The 22,644-nt window shown below is 55.8% G+C and overlaps 1 protein-coding gene across 1 annotated transcript in view; it reads left to right on the top strand.

Moving 5' to 3' along the window:
* The window catches only part of CCDC33 (coiled-coil domain containing 33), a 108,839-nt gene that overhangs the window by 61,929 nt on the left and 24,266 nt on the right, over positions 1 to 22,644 (top strand). The window contains 1 exon segment of the mRNA XM_064480482.1: positions 5,217 to 5,411. Within this exon segment, the coding sequence (XP_064336552.1) occupies positions 5,217 to 5,411 (195 nt within the window).

Genomic DNA, 22,644 nt, shown 5'->3' with positions numbered 1-22,644 from the left:
GGCAGATCCAGACCCAGAATTATACTGCAGGCGCATCCCAAATGCCTCACCGACCACCACGGGGTGGTCCTGTGATGTGATGTGAGCCTGTGACTCCTGGCCATGGATGGAGTGGATTGAGTCCAGATGTAAGGATGACTAAGGAGCTGGGCGTTCGGGCCTTCCCCTGGCCTGCTCTGCTTTCTGCATGAGCCCAATGCATAGCTAGTGGGTTGAAGAAAGTGGAGGGGGAGAGGAAGTGAGACAGGGCAGCAGCTTCCAGACCAGACTTCTCAGACAGTGGGGGCTGCTCTTGGGTTCTTCCCCATCTCAGAGCCAGACTACCACAGCCTAGACCTCCTGTCAGCCAAATCATGTGCACTCTTGGTCCAGCCAAGGTCATTCAAGCACAAATGCATCAACCACTCATTAAATCCCTAACCTGTGCCAAGTAGTAAAGCACCCCAACAGACCATCACCACCTATCCTGCCAAGAGTTCTAGTTGACGTGGGTGCAGTGAGTGTACAAAAGTCAGAAGAGTCATAGAGAAGCATGGTTTACACTCTGCTTGGAAATCTGCAAGGCAAGGGTGCTTCTGGCAGAGGGAACCACAGATGCAAAGCCACAGAGACATGACAGTGTCTGGAGAGCGCAAGACATGAGGAGGCTGTTGTGGACAGTGAGACTAAAGGGTTAGATGGGGCATAGATTGTGGAGGGCCTGGATGCCTGGACACAGGGTTTATACTTTGTCATAGAGTAATGAGAAGCTAAGGAAGGTCTTTGAGCAGGAGTAGGGTGTGATCTGACCTATACCTTGGAAAGGTCTCTCTAGATGTGAATAGGGGAACCCACAGGGAAAGATTAGTGCAGAAAGACCAAATTTCAGGCTAACAAGAGTGAGCCCATAGCCTAGCCACTGAGCCATAGGCAGGGCTCTATTTAATACTAAAATCCCTGCCAGAATTTTAAAAATTCTTTGTCACTGGCTCCCTTCCTTTGACCTCACAACTTGCTTTTAGATTAACCCTCTGACACCATTTTCTGGAGAATGAGTCATGGCCCCAGTGAGGATTAACACCTGGGCCCTTCTTGACTAGCAGACAGACTCAGAGCTTCAGACCTCACTGCAGCTGCAAGACCACGCGGGATTTCATAAATGAGGCTTGCAATATGCAGGGGAGGCAGCAAGTCCTCTTGGAGGGGCCCCTTGTCTGAGCCTCGCCTTCAGCTGAAGAGATAAGAACCTACAACTGCAGCCACAGGAAATGACAAAGCAGCGACTGATCGGAGATCCACAGCACAGGGCTCATTACAGCGCTTGCCAGCGGGCGAGACACCCTTATCAGGGAGAAAATTGCATCAGGCCTCCTGAATTACTAGCGATTGGAAGCAGATTTCTTGGGACGCACTTTGTTAGATACCTAATGAGCAGGATACAGGCGGGCAGAGCCCAAAGCCAGCGGGGCGGGGGACAAATGTCTTTGTTAAACAGAATTTGTCAGTTTCCGCTCCAGGCTCCCTGGGGAGGGTTCAGGGCCAGCTAATTGAATTAAGAGCCTGTGTGCTCCAGCAAGAAGGCTCTGGGAGGGGCGAGCGGCTGGCAGTCCACAAGGCGGGCACTTTCAGCACCGAGGACAGCGGCTGCAACCAGGCTAGTCTGTAATTGCCAGGGCAGGCTGGAACTGTTGCATTTTGCATGATCGGGGATCTAGGGGATGGAGTGGGTAGAAGGGAGGCAGAAGATGTTAGGGAAGGAGGGGGAACCAAGTGACCCAAGAAGCCTCAAGCCTGTTTTGCTATTGGCCTGGTCTGTCTCAACAGACCCTCCTCTGCAGGCAACAGCGAGGGCAGAGAAGGATGCATCATGCATTCACGTAGTGTGGCGCAGCTGCGGAAGCACAAGGAGTGGTGGGCTGGGCACCGAGTCTGAGTCAGTGCACTGCCGTGCATCTCTTTGAGCTTTCAAAGTAGGTCTCCAATTACAGCGCTAATGAAGCAGGACGTGCTGCAGCCACGGAGCCACAGAGCCAGGGCCACTTGTCAGCCCCAAGCTGCCTCTGCAAGCAGGGCTGAGCCTGCCAAATAGAAAAGCAAATAAGTAGGCTCCACCAGAAGCCTCCACCCCAACCTGGAGGAAAGTGGGGAGGGGGTTTTGGAGAGCAAGGCAACGCTGGACCTGAATTTTAGCAGTGCTCCTTTCCCATCCTCCACCCTGACCCACCCCTACCTGAAGCCTGGTTCCTCCCTATAGTTTCAACAAGCTCCCCCTCCCATGAGGAGCAAGGAGGGAAGGGCACAATCCTTCCTGAAAAGGTGGGCAGACTGAAGCTTAGGAGTCTGGACAGGCAATGTTGACCCTAGAGAAAGGGAACTATTTGGGAGAATTTAAGCACATATGAGGCACTGTGGTCCTCCTGGGGCCCCTTACCTCACATGGCAAGAAAAATTGCCTCTGGCTTTCCATGAGGGGCCTGTATTATGTGAAAGTTTAAGGATTTTTCTATAAAAGTCACTCACCTGCCTTAACCTCCAACCCCCAGGCCAGGCAAAGTTGATTGCGGCAGGAATTGGAAATGTAGACAGGAGACCTGCAGGGGTGGGGCGGGGGGAGTACTGGCATGAAGCAGCTGTGGAGGCAAATATAGGCCAGGGCCAATCGTGGAGAGGGCAGAGCAAAGCAGAACCACTGAGTCTGGCAGGGGCTACAGGAAGAGCAGCTGGGGGTCAGGAGGGGGTGGGATGGGCAGAATAGACTGAAGTCCACAGGTCTTCCACCTTTCCTTCCCTCCTTGGAACACCACCCCTGCCCACCTGAGACTGATAGGGTAAAAGTGCTGGTCTGGACTAAGGGGTCTGTCTCATTTTTCTTACATCTTTGTGATGAAATTAAATGAATTATACATAATAAATTTCAAAATCAATGTAAAAGTAGAACCTGGTGTGTGCCCAGCTCTGATCAGGGATCCACTAAATGTCAGCTCTGGGTCACTGAGCTGACCTGGCTCATGCTGGGGCCACACAGGGTGGATGTCAGGGAGACAGGCTGTGGGGGAAGGGACTCCCTCAGCAGAGTGTCCTTGCTTTCAAGACTGATGGGGGCATCTCTTGAGACCTCTCCCTTGATTTCATTACGTCTACTTCCTCCCCTAACTGGATTAGATGGCAGTCTATGAAATCCAGGGCATCACGATTGGCTTTCTGCCTGGAAATGAGAAATGTCATTATAGGTCCTGAATCAGCATCTCACCCCAGCCCCAGGGGCCACCTAGTCAATGGGACATTGGTCTTTGCCCTGCGGTTTTTCTTTCCTCCCCTCTCTCCTGCATCCGTCTACCCACTCGTCCATCCAGTGTGCATTCTGCAGGTTTCCTGCTACAGCCAACCTGGCGCTCAGCTGCTCTGAGGAGGAGACAGCTGTGGTGCTGTTTCCCATCTAAAACACACAAAAACCAGGAAACCCCAAACCATCTGACTCAGATGCTGCACAGAGGTTATGTTCAGTAGGGGGGTCTCTGAATGAATTTTACCCTCCCTGAACCAAAGTTACTGAGAGGAGCAGGTGAGAGAGACAGCTAGGCCTAATGCCCAGGGACACAACAGCCCCAGAAGTCTTGGTTTTGGGGTGCAGTCAGTGCCAGAGTCCACTTCAGGGTCACCCAATGCTTTACTCTGCCCACTCCAAGAGTCCTTACATAGCTGCTGTCTCCTAGCACCCATTTGTTGGTGGGGGGCGGGGGGACGATGCCCAGACTGGACTGGATACTTCTGTACTTGTATGACTGTCCCTTAATCTGTCGATGCAAGCCTGAAAAGACGTAATGAATGTTACTGAATTTCTGCACACCAGGTTTTATTTTTAGAGGGCAGTTATTTAAAAGGTCCTAGAGGTAAAGCAAAAGGTCTTGGTCCGGTTCATCTGGTTCATATGTGTGGATTTTCGTATAGAGCAGCCACTTAAAGAGAGGGCCACCTGCACTCATTCTCACTCTGTTTGTTCAGGGTCAGACATTCAGGCATCTATCCTGGTTGGCGCTGTGCCCCTTGTTCCACTTGCTTCTGGAACAACACTCTAGACAGCGGAGTATTTGTCTGCTGTGTGGCCAAGACAGGATTCCAACAGCCGATGTTGGGCGGAAGCAGGTCACCTTTGAGGTTCCTACAAACTTGAGACTGCATGATTCTTTGAACAATGAAGTTAGCCTTTGGGGGCTAACTACGGATTTCCAACAGAGCTTTCAAGAAACCTCTCCCTAAAAGGAGTATACAACATGTCCCTAAGCCTGAGGAACTGACGTTTTGTCAGAAAAACTGGCAAAATAAACCTGCAATTGGAGGACAGTGTGAGAGCAGAGAGAGTCAGCTGCTAGAACGGAAGAACCCAGAAAAACTTTAAGCAAGTGTGGGTGGAGGCCATCAAGGCTTCCTGGAGGGGCTGGTGTCTAAGGAGGGTTGAATTCTGAACAAGCAGAGATGAGCGCAGCAGTCAAGTTAGGCGTGGAAGAAGAGAGCAGGAAGAAGAAGAAGGAAGGAGAAAGAGGCCCATCAGGGTAGAGAGAGAAGAGACTCTGTTTGATGGGTGAGAAGGTGATGAAGGAGATGGAATGGAAAGCAAGCCTGCACAGCCAAGGGTGCCAAAGGCACTGGAGATGATCACACCCATTGTTACTGCACCCAGTTTGGGAGTCGTGAATGGCATAGTTAACTTACTTTTTAAACAAACATGTCTTGAGCACCTACTATGAGGCAGACTCTGGGGTAAACAAGGTCCCTGCTTACAGGTAACTTATATTCTAGTGTGGGGATTGGAGGAGGGAGGCAGGCAGTAAACAAGTAAACCCATTTTTTGAAAATGAATTTTCTGGTAATTACTGTGAACACAATAAAATGAGATCATGTGACTAGAGTATATTGGAGGAAGGATTACTTTAGATGTATGGGCCTCTCTGAGACAATCACATCTGGGCTGAGACCTGACTGATGAGAAGGGGACTGCCCTGAGGCTCTCTGGGCAGAGAGAACAGAAGTCGCAAAGGTCCTGAGGCAGGAAAGAGCTTGGCTTGTTGGAAGAAAGGCAAGGACAGTGTGGTTAGGGTGCAGTGAGCAAGGGGGGCAGGTGGGAGGGAGGTCAGGCATGCTGGACCTCCTAAGCCACGAGGGGGAGAGGCTTGGGGGTGTAGAAGGCACGCTGATGGTAGAAGAGCACAGAGCAATTTCTCTGCACTTTCTCTTCCCAGAGGCCGGAAAACTTCTTGACACCAAACAGCAGCAAGGCTCTGCCCATCCTGGACCCCAAGATCTTAGATGAGAAGCTGGGCACCATCCGTGAGTCCTGGTCCAAGGCCGCGGTGAGCTCCACGATTGGCTCCAGCACACCCACCTCTCAGGAAGCAGAGGAAGAGCCTCAGCTGCCCAAGATGTCCCATGAAACGGTGAGCGTCTCCCCACCCTGCCGCCCGGGACAGGGATGGGGCATGGGGAGGGGGCTTGCCTGCCACCTGTGGGCCGGTTCATTCCTTGGCTGGCGAGTAAACTCTCCCTTTAGGCACACTCTTATGTGAGTCACCCTAAACTGGAGGAAAGTGTGGATTCTTCGTTTTACAGAGTTTCTTCACTTTTTGAATGAACTCCCATGTGATTTCTTTCAAAACAAACCCCTGCAACACTTGTAAGACCAGATTCCTCTGACTCAAGTAGTTGTCAGCTCAGAACTTCCGTGGGAGCGTGTCCTCTAGGTGATGGGATGCCCCCTGAGAGATTAGTTTCAACTTGCAAAAGAGGAAATTGGGGCTCAAAGTAAAGAGGACACTGTCTTTGGTCACAGAGTCTGTGCCCTTGATCGTGGGAGTTGGTATGGCTTCCTGAAGCCAGTTGACCGGATGCTGGTAAAGGGATGGTGAAGGCGGCTGAGGTAGTGCCTTAACTTGGTGAGGGCTCAGTGCCGAGTCCTAGCCCCTTGATGCAGAAAGCTCCGGGACAAGCCACCAGAAAGACAGTCTGATCCAAGCCCCCAGGTGAGGTCTTGCCCCAGTAACCACGGGTGAATTCATGTGTGGCTTCCTCCCTTCTTCCACAGCGGATCCCATGGGGAACGCTGCTCAGGAAGATCCTGAAAAAAGGCCCAAGCCAAAGCCACCAGCCCATAGGGAAGCCCTGGGCCTCCTCCTCCCAGGACCTGCCTCTTTCCACTGACAGCCTTCGTGTCTTCCCCTGGCACTTCTGCACCTTCCTGGAACATATCCTATCAGGCGAATAGGAAGGGGTGCTCTCTGCTGGGTGTGCCCAGGGTGCTCCCATGTGGAGCACCCCTGCCCACCCTGAGCAGGGCCCTCCCTGGCCGGTGCCCGAGTACTCACGAGCTGTCTTTGTCTACACCTCTTCCCTTTGGGAAAGCGGCTCTCAGGCCTGACCTGCTGGCTCAGCCATCAGTTGGGTTAAAAATAAAGATTCAGACCTGATTTTGGAGACTTCAGGCATCATGAATAAACCAATGCCTGCTGCTCCCACAGCCTGGCCTCATGACAGCCCCTTCCTGTGCCTCTGAGCAGAGGTGGTGCAGGGGAGACAGGAGGAGCTGGAAAGGCCAGGGAAGAGAGGAAAAAGGAAGGTGCCAAGAAGGGGAAGAGAAGACTGGAAGGAAAGAGAGAGGCAAAGGCGTTCCCTCCTTGGTCACAGCCCTGCAGAGAGCTTGGGGCACTCTACTTCCTCCACCCCTCCAGCTCCAGGGGCCCTCCCAGGGATGGGGCCAGCCAGTCATCATTCCTCTCTCTGTCCTCAGAATTACCATGCTGGTTATTCCCACCTCTGACACTTTGCCCAAGTTGAGTCCTTGGAGACCCAAGCCTCAGCTCCAGCTCCTACTCCCTAATGAGAGCTCGGAAGGACCAGGGTGGGTCCCAGGCAAGCATTCATGCAGCCAGTAGAGCCCAGTCACAAGCAATAGAGTGTGGGTGGGTAGCAACGGCGTACAGCTCCATGACAGTCACAGGTAGCATGTAGCAGTGGGTCACTGTTCCATAGCAACCAAACAAAATTACATAGCAATGGGCAAGCTCCCACGACCGAGAGACACCGGGATGAGCTGTAGGACACGGTCAGGGGGCCGTGGGATGCCGTCGCATAGCAGTAGGCTCAAACCGTCTCACACAGCACTGCGTCACAGGAAGAGGCAGCCACAGGGCACGGGGCGTTCACATAGAGTCTCAGAACAGCGAAAGGTATGTGACTGGCACTGGAACACATCTGGGCAGCAGTGGCACCGTCACAAGGCGTGTGACTCCTGGACATGCAGCCAAGCAGTGGTCATGAGCAGCAGAGCCTAGGGGTGTGGCAGTGGGCCCGAGGACATGGCAGTGGTTGTGCAGTGAGCAGGCGATTAAGTGCGTCCCTCAGCTCTCAGCGGCTATATCAGGCTGTGAGCCTCTCGGTGTCACCTGATTCCGGAGCACGCGGTCTGTACCTGGTCTGGTAGCACTCCCCCCAGAGCCCTGGGAAAAAGTCTGCTGCTGCTTCCCTCCAGAGCCTACTGTGGCTTAAGAGGAGATTGAACATCTTCTGGAGAAAGGAGCACCCTGGGAACAGAGAAGGGAGTGGAGGGGAGGCAGGATCTGTCCCCTCTCTGCGGAGAGGATGCCACGGCTGCTCCCTGCTGCCCTGGGGCCTGCCCGCCCCACCCCCACAGCTTCCCCTGGGGGCGCCTTCCGCATAGTGCGCCCTTGGATCCGCCTCCTTCCTGGAGTGCCATCTCGGGCTCCCTTCATCTGGGGCACCTGGCTTTGACACAGGCCTTTGAAGCGCCACTCTGTCAATGCGGTGTAAAACTCCAGTCCTGAGTGGGCCCGGCGGGGTCAGCGTCCCGTGGGTGTGATCTTGGGTCAAGTGTAGGACCCGGGCAGAGCTAGAGGAAGCCTCCGCCCGCCTTCTGCGTAGCCCAGAGAGTCTTTTCTGGAAGAAGTGGGCTTTTAAGTGAGGGTGAAGAGTGAGATGTTAAGAGCCTTCCCAAACATAGTAACTCTCCAAACACTCAGCACTTGTGGGTGTTCCCCGTTCACCCTCTAGATGCCCTGAACCCACCTCATGCTGAACCAGGCAATGTCTTCTGACACCAGAGAGCCAGTGAGATGAGAGGCTCTGTGCAGCCTCCAGACGGGCCCGGCTCCTTCACAGGGGCTTATAAAGCCCCTGCCATTGATGGAATTCTTGTTCCCCAGCAGCTCCATCTGCAGTTCCTCCAACAACCAGGAACCAGAACTCCCCACCCCTGCCAGTACCCAGCTCTGTGCCCAGCTGTGCAGGGGGTGGAGGCTAGGGGGTGGGACAAGGCCAAGGCCAAGGCCTTGCGCTCTGGGAGTCCCCCGGCAGGCAGGGGGAGACAGAGTAGGTGCACCGTAATGTATGTCCTCCTCTCTCTCCCTCCCGTGCCCCCCCCACCACCCCATTTCCTCCCTCCCCCTTTCCTTCACTGCTCAGAGGAGATTTGTGGCAGACCAGAGGGCTCTCGTACCAGCAGATGAATAATTGACAAGGGTTGTTTAAAGATTCAGTGGAGTTTTTCCAACCTCACCACACTGGAATAACTCATTTCTTTCATTCTCTGTTTGAAAGCCTGACCCCCTCCCTTCATCTCTACCCTTCCTGGTCCCCACATGCCCACCCTGCTCTGAGCACAACACTTTTGTTTCTCGCCCCCTCTTGAGTCTGTTGAACTCAAGAATAATCCCTTGATCCCTCCGTTTCTTTGTGTCCCCTTCCCCAGCAACTCCCACCCCATTTAACCTAGTAGGTTGACTTCAGTTCCCCTGGACACCATTTCCTCAAGGAAAAGGGACCCATTTCAAAGGTGAGGAGAGGAAGGAAGGCCAGAGAAGCTGTGGCTCCTCCCTAGTCACACAGTAGCAGAGGTGGGGACGCAGGTGACAGGAAGGCAGTCCCCTCAGCCCAAGGGCTGCTTCCCTCCCAGCCAGGCAGAGGGGTGCCGGCTCTGCCGTGCCTTCCCAGGGTGGTGTGGAGCACTGTGTGTCCCTGAGCCTTGATTTTTCCATCTGTAATACAGGAGAGCTGCTTACCGTGCCTCACCTGCCTCTCAGGGTCAAATGGAACAGGCGAGGGGCCTTCAGAAAGGGCTGGCAGTGTGGCAGAGACACCTATGAGCCTGGTCCTGAGAGTCTGCCTGGCATGGCCCTACAGTGACCAACCATCCCTTTTTGCCCCAGACCAAGGGGTTCCAGGGCTTGGGACTTGCAGTGCTAAACTTGAGATAGTCCCAGACAAGTTGGGCTGGGGTACTGACATGGGCCCTCCCCTGCCCCAGCCCTGCTCCTTTCAAGGTGGCTGCACCCTCCACCCCCTCCGCACCCCACAGCCACCGGGCACACACCCTCTGCCTGTCAGCCCAGCTCCGCACTGTCCCCTGCACTCACAGCGCTCTTACCACCTCCTTGAAGTGACCTTGAACTCCCCTTTTCTGGGCCCCAGTCCCTCCTCTGTCAGCAAAGGAGGTTGGAACAGATGTTCCAAAGTCCCCTGGGCTCCTGGGCTGTGACTGGAGCCTTGGTCCTGCCCCCAGGCCCCCGCCCAGGATGAGGTCTGCAGACTAGTGAAGCTGAGAGGCCGGGGGCCCAGCCTCGGCTCCCCAGGCACCCCCTGGCGGCCAGTGATAGGTCCTGAGCAGGAGGCAGCTGCCAGCATGGTCTCTGGGGTATGGACACTACTTATGGCAGTGGCACCTAATAGCAGAAACACCAGCCCAGGGTGATGGCATCACAAAGCCCAGGAGCCTGGAGTTGGCCCCCATAAGCTAGAGTGACACCGAACCCAGCCTGGGAGGCAGATTTCCCGGGACATGAGAGTCTGCGCCCCACCCAGATCTTATGGACCACAAGGGGCAGAGAAAATACAGGAGAAACAGAGACGGAGACAAAGAAAGCACAGCCCTCTAGTGCCCACTTCGACAGCCTCGTATCAGATGCCCCTGACTCAGTGCCCCCTACAGGCCACCAGGTGCATTCTCGAAACATCACTGTCACCCCACTGTCCCTCCTGCTCCAACACCTGCTTCTCAGTAGTCCCGACTCCACTGCCCAGTGCTTGTGGCCCCATGTGCCAGCTCAGTCTTCTGTCTCTGTCACGCCATAAGCATCCCTGTTCTGTCCACCTGGCCTCCAGGCCCATCTAAAGACATACAGGCACCAGGTCCCAAGCCCCACTACTGCAGGCAGGAAGTGTCCTCCGGGGCTCCAGCCTCCTTAGCTCTTCCCCTGCACTCGTGCAGCCCCCAAGTGGTGAGCCCTGTGTGCTGGCGTTCCGGGGCGTTCTAAAAATAAATCTTGTGAGGGTGCAACAGTCACAGCTCCTGGGCTTGGCTGAGAGCCCTCACCAGCTCCCCTCCTCTTCCTCTCCCAGCTCGGTCCTTCTCTTCCTCCTCCAGTTCCTACAGAGAGAGACACAGACAGAGAGAGAGAGAGAGAGAGGGAGAGAGAGATAGACAAACACACACACACACACACACACACACACACACACACACACACACAAACACAGCGCCAAGGATTTGAGGAAGGGAGGGTGGGGAGAAAGATGGAAAGGAAGAAATAAAGATCCCATTCTATGCAAATCTCTGTTATCTCCCCCTGCAGACCCCTTCCCCCCTCCTTTCATCTGTGCAGCCACTCAAAGAGCTGTGTGACCTTGGATAAATCACTCCACCTCTCTGGGCTGTCTCCTCATTATTAAGTAGAGGAAATACCCCCACCCCCACCTCTTGAGGCTGTGGGGAGGATTAACAAAACAGTGCATGACAGTGCATTGGAAACTGTAAAGGGCTGTCCACTTTGCAGGAGGCTTATTAATAGTCACTGTGTTGACGAGGCTTTTTGAGATGGAGAATAAAAGGAGGTGGGGGAGCACAAATCCCTCAGGCCTCCCTGCTCTGACCCCTTCTCCAGAAGGGCCGTTCCCAGACCCCTGACCCACTTCTCCTTCCCCTCATCCCTGGAATCTCCCCGGTGGGCCATTCTCCTCCATCCATCACCTGGGACTAAAGAGATTAATAAACGAGGCTCATAACTCAGCTGCCGGGATGCAGCAGATATTTACAGCTCCGTTTCAATTTGCAGAGAGATTAAGTGTTTGTCGATTTATTGTCTTGGTGTGTGTGCGTGCGCGCGGCCCCCTGCAGGCCAGCTCCCCCTCCCCGACTCCACATACTCTCACTTGTGGGCTCACTTGCCACCCCACCATCTCCCACCCCTCTGGGTCCTTGGAGTCGGTGGCGAGCCTGGTGCTGACCAGCCAGGAAAGCCACTAGCCACCGAAGTGGGCTTGTTTTTCTGACCAATTTGGCCAGAGGGGCAAGTGGCCTGGCCCTGGGAGAGGGCCCAGGGCCCATGGAACAGGGTGTTGGACAGGATGAGCGAGGAATACCATCCTCAGATGATTTAGAGGGCCCTTTCTGGGCCTCCTCCAGCCTCATCTCTCCCCAGAGCAAGGGATCCATGGGGCCAGGTAAATGCTCCCTAGAGCCCAATCTAGACCGCTGTTTGGGTATCCAAGACCCCAGAATTCCCTGCTCAAATGGAATTGGACCTGCTTCTGAGGACTGAGCAGGCCTCTTCCCAAAGTCCATCCTCCCGCGGGTTGGATGCTTTCAGGGATCTGAAAGGGATGCTCCTAGGCCCAAAGGATGGCTGTTTAGCGGGGAGGGTGGTCACCTGCTGAGAGCCTCCATTTATGCCCTTGTCCTGGTCCTCACAGATGTCAGGGGCAGATCTGGAGATGGGAGGCACACTTCCAGGGCGAAATCCCCCAGGCTAACTGGGGAGGGGCCTGCAGAGGCCAAAGGAAGTGAGCCAGCCTGGGGAGGCGGGTGCGAAAGGGGCGCGGCCCCCGGGACTGGGAAGGGGAGAGAGCTGCGCCCCAAGTCTGGGCAGTGCTTGAGGAGCCAAGAAGGGGGCCTGCGAGCACAGGGAGCAAAAATGCCAAGTGCTCCCCCACCCCCACACACCCTGATCCTGTCCCCTTCCCTGTTGACTCTGTAGTCAGGCACATGTACTCACTTGTTCATTCATTCATTCATTCATTCGAGCAGCTTTTTGAGCATCTACTACGTGCCAAGCCCTGTTATCTCCCCCTGCAGACCCATCTGCTTATCTGTGCAGCCATAGGAGGTTTGAGTCCTGTCTCCACCACTCAGGAGCTTTGTGACCTTGGATGAATCACTCCACCTCTCTGGACCTCTTCCTCAGTTAAGAAGAGGGAATACTCTTTTGAGGTTTTTGAGAGGATTAACACAAGAGCGGATGGCAGTGCCCTGGAAACTGTGAAGGGCTGTCTGCTTTGCAGGAGGCTTCTTAGTAGTCAATGCATTCGTGGGGCCTTTGGAGAAGGAGGTAGGACGTAGTGGGCGGCACAGCTCCCCCCGGCCTTCTCTCTGATTCCTCTCCAGAAGCTTGTCTCCAGGCTTAGCTACAGCAACATGAAGATAACTCCCTACAAACGTCCCTGTCCTCGGGAGCCACCCCCCACCCCACCCCCACCCCACCCCACCCCCGTTCAGCGGGAGAGACACACTCACACAGCAGGAGGCTGTGGCCCAGACTGAGGTGCGCCTGCTCGGGGGAGTGTGGGAGCACAGAGGGGAGTGTACCTAAGCCCGCCCCACCCCCGTCAGGACACACGTATACAGAATGTCAAGTGGGGTCCACAGATGGCACTGTTGTCAATGGTTGTTAGTGTGAAAACCGTGCTAGATCCTTCATTTGCTGGTACAAGTGTAGGTGGGTGAACTTGTTCCTGCAGGAGGCATCTCCTGAGTGGAGATTACCTGTGTGTTTGTGTGTATCTCTGTGTCTCCCAGGCGGGACTCTGGCCTGCAGTCTCACCAAGAGGCACTTTGGGGCCCTCAGGCTAGTCCCTTCGCTCTCTGGACTTCAGTTTCCTTGCCTGTAAAATGGGAGAATACCTTCCTCCTCTGAGGGATGAGAAGGTCTTAGGGGTGAGGAGGAGAGGACTGAGGGGGTGGATGGAATATTGGATTATCCAAGTTAGGGTCTAGCCCCAAGCAGCCAAAGATTGGGCTCCAAGAAGGTGTGGATGAGAGGCCCACTGAGGCAGAGCCCCCTGCTCAGGAGGAGAGAAAATTCACTGCTGGGGGAGACCACTGGATGGGAGGGGCATCCAGAGACCAGGCTTTTAGCTTCTATTCCGCCACTAACTTGGGGACTCACCCTGGCTGACCCCCTTCCGTCTCTGGGTCTCAGCCTCCCCCTCTGTGGAGTGAGGGCCTGGTCTGCATGATTTCCTCTTTCGTCCTGGCAAACAAGGCAAGCGGAGGGAGGACAGCCTCCTGACTCTGGTCTTTCGCCAGGTGGCTGGTGGCGCCCTGGGCCACTGTCCAGCTCAGTTCCTTGTTTAAACGGTGGGTGGGTGGGGCAGGAGTGCATCTCTCTCTGTAAATAAAGCCATGATGAGGCCATAAATTGCTGAGGGCTCAGATCATCGTTTGGTGAGGGTGGGAGAGGACTACAGAACCAGGGGTGGCTGGGAGAGATTTGCTAACCTGGGAAATGGGGCCCATCCCTTCTGCAAACTGCTGGCTCAGCCCTCCTTTTAACAGTACTGATTATAGCTTTGATGAGCTCTTACTCTTCTCCCAGAACTTTGTCATAATCTTGTTTCATCCTTACACCAATCTGATGGACGTACAATGATCATCCCCATTTTGCAGTTGGGGAAACTGCTGGTAGCTCAGTAACCCTCCCAGGGCCCCGGGCAAGACTGAGGGAGAGCATTCACTGGTCCACCACAGGTCTGAGGCCTCAGCCCGGTGCCTGCTCCCGCAGCCGCCTTGGCCAAGCATTGTGACAGAAGTCAAGAGCCCGGAGACTGTGACTCACCATCTCCCCAGCCTGTCTGGGTGAGGGGGCTGCCTCAATTTCCAGTAAACACCCAAACAGAGCTCTGTGGCAGCAGGGCCCCCAAATCTTTGAGGGTACTTGTGGAGGCCTACACACCATATTACCTACGCCCCAAATAATGAAAAGTTCTAAATCAATGTGTAGCCCAAAATACATTTTACTCTTCTACCTTGACAAATACATCTTAGAAACAACCTGAGAATTCTCAGATTCCACAATGGATTCTGGTGACATGGGGAGAGGAGCTCCCACCCCTCTGCCCTTGGTACCCCCATCTCCCCCAGGAGATGTCCCCTTTCCTTCTTACCCAGCTCAGTTTCACTACCACAACCTAATGACCCAGTGACCACATGAAACCTTTTGCCTGTGTAAGGGTACACCATTACCTTCAGGAGGACAGGCCCTGGAAGCAGGAGGGGACTCCGGGACCCCCGGCACCAGGGTGTGGTCTAGAAGGGTGCTCAGGCTCTGAATGGGCACATCCCCTGGCCCCACCAACTCCTCACCCCAAGGGGAGGGTGGCAGCCCTCTACACATAGGGCCCAGGATGGGGCCCTTCTTGTTCAGGGCCAAGGGCAGAATTGTCCCTCCCCCAGCTCAGTGACTCTATTCGGGTGGACTCCTGAGCTTAGAGTAAATGCTTTTGAGTACAATCCAGTTTCCTCCTGATGTGGACGAGAAAAGCTCAGTCCATGTGCTTACGTGCGTGCATGCACATGCACACACACACACACACACACACACACACACACACATTTGGTGTTAAATATCCAATCAGGTCCAGAGATAATAGAGAAGGGCCAGTTCACTCCCAGTTTAATCAGATAAAACGCCCATTCATCGCTCCTCCAGCGGCAGACACCCCCTCCTCAGCGCAGCCAGGACTGAGCGGATGGGCGGGAGGGACCGCGGGAGAAGGGCTGAGACGCCAGCGGGAACTGTGGGTAAGAAGCGGGTTGAATAGGTGGGCTGTGCCTTTAAATCTTCAAGGTGGGGGGGGCGACAGCGTTGCCCACAGGGGACTAATTATCCTTCAGCCTCTAGCCAGCTCTTACTCAAACAGACAAAAGGGGACTCGGCAGCCCTGACGGCTCTTAGCTTCTGCGGCAGTTTTTTCTGCTCTCAGATATGCAAATCGGCCTCCGTGCGGTGGGCCCAGGGGATGACTGGGTAGTGGCTCAGGGACGTGGAAGGGCCAGCAAGGGCGAGGGCCTGGCGGCTGGACCCCCTCAGAGGCCTGCTTTGGGAAGCTGGAGGCATCTCTCACGCCCTCCTCTGGCTGGGTGGGGAGCCCACTCTGAGCTCTGCTTTGCCAGTAGGGGAGAGACTTGTAGAGGCCAAGATGAAGGCCCCCTCCCTCCCACCTTCTTTAAGAGGTGGGACTCCTTTGGAGTGCCAGAGGGGCTCCCTCGGGAAGCTGGCTCAGGATCTGGGAGTCTACAGTCCAGATGGAACCCTCTTGCCCACGTGAACCCCTCCACCCTAAGACACAGCCACCAGATGTGTTGCCCCTGCCCTAAACCCTTCCATGGTTCCCTCACCTGCAGCACGAGCCCCTCAGCCTGATGGCCCCTGTGACCTCTGAAGCCTGTGCCCCAGCCCAGAATAGTCTACCCACATCCAACCCCGATGGTACTTGCCCAGAGCACCAGGCCTTTGCGCCTCTGCTTTCTCTGCCTTATATCCCCTGCCCCGCCTCCACTCTTGGGGCCTGGCACACAGTAGGAGTTCAGTAAATGGGTCCACAGATGCATAAAATACCCCTTCCTAAGCCACCACATGACCCAGGGGAGAAGACAGGTCTGGGTCAGGGATGGGAAGTTTGCTTCCCACTCAGCTCCCAGCCAGCACCTATAGGAAACTCAGTCTTTTCAGCTGTGAAATGGGGACAGTGGTAACACTTACCCCACAGGCTGACTGCAAAAAGCCCATGGTGCCTGGAAAGGGTTCTGTGAGCTGTCAAGGGCCTCTGGTGCCTTATCATTCATAGCAGGAGGTGAGGAGGACAGTGTAGGAGAGTTTGCGGGGAGCAGGGAGGAGACCAGATTGAATCTCTCTCAGATGCTCTGAGATCCTCATTTCAGACAACCATCAGCCACTCCCTTGGGGAATCCATTCCTGCACTGTGTGTGGGTCTCTGCCCTACCCATCCCAGGCCTCCCCAAGTCCTCTACAAAGTGCGTGATATTACTGCCATCTCAGCAGGAGGGGCTTGGGTCCTGGACCTTAAAAGTGTGAGGGCAAACAAATAAAAAGTGTGAGGGGACTGGTCCTGAAGCAGGACTGGAGATGTGCTTGGGGAAGAAGGTCTGGCTAATCAGGATTTGCATTCTGAGACTGAACCCTGGGCCTGATGTAGACAGGGGCACGGGATCTCGAAAGGCTGGGTGCAGAGGAAGCCCCCAGGCAATGGGAACACCCCAACCCAGGGAAGACCCTCCCATCTTTGCTGCCTGCATCTGTGAGGGCCAGGGCCCAGGAGGATTTCCAGGGCTGGGAAGGGTGACTAGTGAAGGCAAAGCGGTCGGTCTCCAGCCGGGTGAAAAGGGGATCTGAAGGGACCTACTGCCTTGTGGCTCCAAAGGCAGAGTGTAACATGGATTTCCAGAAGCATCACCAGGGAGTTTGAAAGTAGAAACACTGTGAAGCTGTGGGGTGAGCCTGGAGCCTGGCAGAAGTGGAGTACGGTTCCCAGCAACGCAGGGCTGGGATGGAGGCAGGAGGGGTGCACCAGTCAGAAAGGGTCCAGCCACCGGGCTGGGGGCAGAGGACATAACAGGCTCTTAAGGTGAACCTAGATGGGTCCAGAGAGGCAGAGACAAGGTCCGTGAGCTCCAGGGATAGGGACCTACATCTGACCCGTCCCCAAGTACCCTGAGGCATTGCCCAGCCATGCCAGCCTCCCCAAGAAAGCCCCTGGGAGTCTGCCCCTTCTGGCTCACCAGGCCTCGGCACGTGGAGCAGAGGATCCCTCCCAGTGCTGGCATTCCAGGGGCAAAGGTGAGTCCTGAGAGAAGGAAGAGGCCCCACCTCTAGCTCCTCTGTAACTCTAGTCCCTCCCCCTTTCACTGTCCCTCCTTCAGCTTCAGATTGTCGCAGCCCCCTTGGATCCCCCGAGAGACCCAGCTGTCCAGCCTGGGGCTCCTTGCCCCACACCAGAGACTGGGCAGGTGCCCCCCGGCCCTCTTCCCACCACAGCCCTGCTCCAGAGCTTTTTCCTCCTGGCCTGGGGAGGGGACATTGAATAGGAAGCAGTGGGCACACACCTTCACAGAACTGATGAGATGGGGAAGGGTGAAAATGAGAGCCTAGAATTTAGTCCTAGGGCTCCTGATAATCTAAAAAGATGATGCTCTGCTGATAATCTCAATTCCCTCTGGCCAAAGATCACCAAGAAGGTGGGTGGGAACATCAGGAAGGTGCGTTGGAAAAGGAAATAAAAGACCCAGGCCCTCTTAAGTGATTCAGGGCAGAGTTGAAGGACATGGGGCTTTGCTCTGGTTGGATGCTCTCAGGAGGAGGATAATTCTGAGTGGGGTTTTAGTGGTTCTTTTCCAGGGGCAGGGGAATGTACGAGGCTACACTGTCCTTAGTAAAGAATCAGCAGGCACTGGTATTAGCCAGGAAAGACTGCTGTCTTGTCTTTTTCGTGGTTTGGACAATGTTCATGTTACGTCTGTTTCAGACATGATTACGGAGTGGTCTTTATGTCTTGCTGGTCAGAGAGCACCCTTGCATGATCCTGTGAAGTTAGGCTCAACAGGAGAACACCGAGGTCTAGCTGTGTGTACCAGGCCAGTTCCTGGCACATGCGGGGCCGCCTCTCTCCTTCTCAGTGGCTTCAGGCCGAGTGACAGAGGAGAGAGGGAAGGGGCGTGTATTACACACACACCGGTGCCAGGCACTGCCCACGACACTGGACAGACACTGCCCACTCAGTCTTCACCCCGGCCCTCTCCCTGTTACACGGATGATGAAACTGACGCTCAGAGAGGTCAAGTGCTTGGCAGAGTCAAGAGTAACTGGCAAAACCAAAACAGAACTCTGGCACCAAAGTCTTTTCCACTTCCTTCCTTGGCCCGGAGGCTGAACCTCCGCCCACTCAGGACCCTAAACTGTGTCCCCCAGGCATCCCAGCTGGACATCTCTTGCTGCAGGGGCTCAGCTTGGCTGTCACAAGCCAGCCATAGTGTCAGCAGTCTCTCTGGCTCAGGCTGGTCCCCTGTGCCTAAAGGTGTGAGGGGTAATGAGGCCCCGTAATTAAGGTTTCTGGAGACATGGCCGGGAGATTTATAGACAGGCCTTGTCAATAACTGCGCTCCTGACTGCAGGTCCAGCGAGACATTGATAAGTGCTCGTTACAGCTTCTCCCTGCTTCCTGCCCTGCCCCCCCCCCCGCCCCCTCCCCTCCCCGGCCTGTCAGCCTGCCTGTTCACAGCGCCTTATGTACACAGGCTTCGCTCAATTAATTTGCACTCGTTGGCACCATCTGTTCTTTTCATGTGTCCTGATCAGGAGTGTGTGGGTCCTGCCTCCTCCTCAGATGTGCTCCAGAGCGGGGACACGGCACCCCCATCAGTCTAGGACTCCTGAAGGTGGGGCCAAGTCCTCCTCTGCCTTCATCTCCCTCCCCACCTCTAGCCTCTCCCCCTGCTGAGCCATGCCTGACCCAAAGCCCTTGCAGGCCACCTCTGAGCCTGACTCTGCCAGGCAGGGCCTCGACCCTTCAGAGGAAGCCCTCTAGTCCCAAGGAAGCCATCCCCTAAATGGCTGGCTGTCCCTGGGGGCTAAGTGGCAGGGCCCCAGTCCTGGTCCTAGCTCTGGCTCCCACAGCCCGAGGTTTTCAGGTCCCTGCTCCAAGAACAGGGACATCACTGAGTCACAGGGTGAAAGGGGGCTGAGAAGCTGTAGCAGAGTCTGTCTCCTGTGAGCGGCACAGGGCCTTGGCTTGCACAGCCCTCAGAGCGAGGTGGCACATGGCCTGGAAGCTCCTGTCTGCCAGGGCAGGGGGCCTGCCCGGAGAACTGAGAAAGGGCAGCATCCTAAGTTTGCCTGCCTGGGGCTGGTTCCCCATTCCCAGGTTCTTGGCGGCCAACATCTCAACCCTGCTCCTCTCAGGGCCACTCTTTCTTCCTGGTCTCAGCCTCTTCCGACTCTGATAGACTGTGCTTCCAGCCCTCCACACAGATCCCTGAGATGGCCTGGCTTTCCTGGCCCTGAAGGGCTGTGAATGCTTAGCTGCCTCTGCTGCGGGAGGCTGGGCAACGTCTTGCCCTCTCTGGGCTCTGGTGCCCTCTGCAGCACACAAGGCATGTTGATAAGGCAACCAGGTCTTATCCTGGGAAGGTCTTGGGAAATTCATAGTCAGGCTTGGTGCCAGCCTCTCTCTCCAGCCCAGCACGCCTCGCCCGACTCTAACAGGCGCCACACTTAGGTCTTGGCCTGGCGTTCAAGACCCCATGACTAGCCACATCGGCCTCATTTCCCACCGCCCCTCCTCCCCACACATCCTGACTATGCGCGCTTCATCCCGTGTGCCCAGCTGCTTCTCACCCTCACCCCTTTGTTCCTGCTGTTCCCTCTGCCAGGAACCCACCCCTTCCTTAGTCCTTTATCACCTGACACACTCCTACGCACCCTTCAAAACTCATTCCAGCTCTGGGATGCCCTCCCTTATTCCTCTGCCTGCACCCCAGGGTGGGGAAGGGCCTGGCTGAGGGGCTCCCCCACTAGTGCACTGACCACACTGATGTATCACATCACACCGTGCTTGCTGCCACATCCTCTACCGGACAAGCTCCTCAGGGACAATACAAGGTCCCAGCCTTGGTCACATCTGTGCACCTGGTGTGTACCAGTTTGAGTCTGGCCAAATGGGGCTGCCAGGCAGTATGTGTTGAATAGATGGACTCCGGTGTCCTGAGCCTGGGTTGGGGGAAGGGCAGTACTCACCCTCCCCCGTCGACGGAGGGTGGTGCTTCTCCTGCCACCCTGGCTGCCCACCAGCAGTCATGGAGGTCTCGGGGTGGGCAGTGGATTCAGTAGGGCCAACGCAGTGCACAGCCGGGGAGGCAGCCAAGGAAGGGGCTTTACCCAGCTCCCTGCCCACCCTCCCCCAACCCGTCCCCGCCCCGGCCCAGTGCAGGGCCCCTGTGTGAATGCTACTGTCGGAATGTGGTGAGTCCTCTGCCGCAAGCAGCTCCAAGCTGTATCGGGCCTAGGAGCCTGAAGCTGGGATCTGCCTTGGGGGCTGGAAGTGGGGACGTGTGATTCACGGCTTCCATGTGTGTTTCAGGCCCGCTGGTGGCGTTTCTGCCAGGAGAGGGCTCTAGAAGTGGGGACCCGCCCTTGCTTGGAGTATGCTGAGCTTCCAGGTGCTGGTGTCTGAGGCCCCACACAGCCCATGTGCAGAGACACAGAGCTTTGGGTGCCCACAAGTCCCCTTCCAGACTGGAGCAGAGGTCTGCAGCTTGGCAGGGTCCAAAGAAGTCCAGCAACATACCAGAAGCAATGGTACAAACCACCTCTGCTCCAGTCTCTTCTGTATGTCAGTGTGGTGGCTTTATTGCAGGGAGGGATGGCATTCAGGACAGCCTCAGCATGTAGGAGCCAGACCCAGGGCCTGTGGGTATTAATGGCCTGCATACCCTGCACTGACTTCCCCTGAACTGGGGGCAGGGATGCCCGGGGCCCTGCAGAGGCGAGATCCCAGCCCTAGTGAGTGAGGGAGCAGGCAGGGAACATGACTTTGCCCTGGTGGACCTGAAGGCCTACTGAGGACAAGAGAGCCAGCCCCAGGGTCTGGGCAGATGTTCAAGAGTACCAGCTCCCCCAGCGGGACAAGCTTCCTGACCCCTTCCTGCCTCACTTCCCCACTCTGTTGAATAGGTGTGATGGCAGCTGCCTCACTGGGTTACTGGAGGGATGAAACTGAATTGATCTGTAAGTATTCAGAGCAGTGCCTGCCCATGGTGAGCACTTCTGATCTGGCTCAGGCTCTAGAAACTCAGAAAAGAGAGCTGCCATCCCTTCTAGCTAAGGAGAGTGAGAAAGGCTTTTGTCAGGAGGTTGACTCTTTAAGAATGGATCTGCAGAGACAGGATGAAGGTGCCTCCATCCTGTTTGCCTCCATCCTGTTGGTGAAGGAACCACAAAGGCACAGAGGCAGGACAGAACAGAACCTCTGTCCTTCCCCCAGCAGTTCTGGGGCTGCAGGAAGTGGATGGGGGGGGGGGGCACTTGTGGAAGGGGAGCTGCGCTATGAGGCTAGAAGGGGTGGGGTTGGGATCACATTGGACCTTGACTGCAAAGCTGAGTCAATAACCCCTGCTCCAATGCCACCGGAAGCTCCAATGCTTCTCCATTCTCCCCCTGCCTCCTCCCCACCTTAGCCCCGAGTCTACCCTGCTTCCTGGGCTCCATGGAGGAAGGACATCCCCCAGCCCCACAGAGAACCCTGACCTTCACATAGCAGCTCTCTGCTGTGTCTTACCACTTTAAGGAGTCAGGGTGCTCCTTAGCACCCATTGTATGGATGAAGAGCCTGAGACCAGGCAGGTCCCCCTGGGCTTCAAGGGGCAGGCTCAGCTCTTCGGGTACGGCTTCCCCTCCCTCCCAGCATCCCACACTTGCTCTGTGTCCAGTGACAGACCCCTGAGGGCTCCACAGGGCGGTGCCCCTCCTGCCTCCCGCCAGCGCAGCGCTGGAAGACAGCCGGGCCTGGGGCCTGGCTGAGCAGCGATGCCTCCGCGTGGTGCATTATTGATGGGGCTTCTAATTGTGCGTTTCCCAAAGTCTACAGGCCTTTGATGAAAAATTCATGGCGCGCCCGAGGATGGGAGCAGAGCAGATTCAATCGATTGGCAGCGCAGCGGGTGCGGGAGCCCTGGGCCCCTCTCGGGGGGGGGGGGGGGGCGGCTGAAGGCTGGGCTGGGAAGGGGTATCAGTCTACCTTTGCCTTTATCTCAGGCTTCTGGCCCCAGGGTCTGGGGACAGGAGGGGCACACACAGCAGAAGGCAGCAGCCATTTCCCCTGTGGGGAGGCTGACGGGCAGGACCAGGAAGGTCTAGTACCACATCTGGGATGCCATCTGGGTGACTGGTGCCGCCCAGAGAGGATGGCCATTTCCATCACAAGCCTCATTTTCATTTCCCTAGAGAAGTATTAGAGCCTCATGAGTCCCCATGAGTCCCACAGAGGAGCTACTCACATGCCAGGCATTCTACTTGGAGCTTTACCCCCGGCAACCTCAGTACATCCCCAGTGGCTCCAGGAGATGGGCACAGTCACACTCTCCATCTCACAGAGGAGGAGACTGAGGTTCACAGCGGGACTTGAACACAGCACTGAGCAAATCCAAAGCTCACTGACTTCCCTCTGCCCCCAGCCATCTTAGATATGAGCCCCAATGCTGTGTGAGGCTTGTCCTGTTCAGCTCCCCAACCCCATCCCTATTACACAGGAGAAAAACCCCACCAAGAAAAAGTGAACTCTCCGGGATCTTAAAGTCAATTAAATGAAAAATGAGGCCTGCCCAGGAGAAGAGAAAGAGCTTCTCTACAACACTGACAAGGGCCAGAGGCCCCCACCCGTGCGGAGCTCTGAGCCAGCACCCAGTAGTCAGGGGTAGCGGTGCCTTAGGCAGGGCTGGGGCTTTTGAAGCAGGTCAAGCTGTCTTGGACTGTCCGGTCAGGGAAGATTCTTGTGCCGCCACCGAAACCCCAGGGACCCCGACTTTCCTTCATCCATTCA

Source organism: Camelus dromedarius, chromosome 29 (assembly GCF_036321535.1).
Source record: "Camelus dromedarius isolate mCamDro1 chromosome 29, mCamDro1.pat, whole genome shotgun sequence".
Taxonomy (NCBI): domain Eukaryota; kingdom Metazoa; phylum Chordata; class Mammalia; order Artiodactyla; family Camelidae; genus Camelus; species Camelus dromedarius.
The sequence above is the reverse complement of the archived record's forward strand: the minus strand, read 5'-3'. Positions and strand labels throughout refer to the sequence as shown.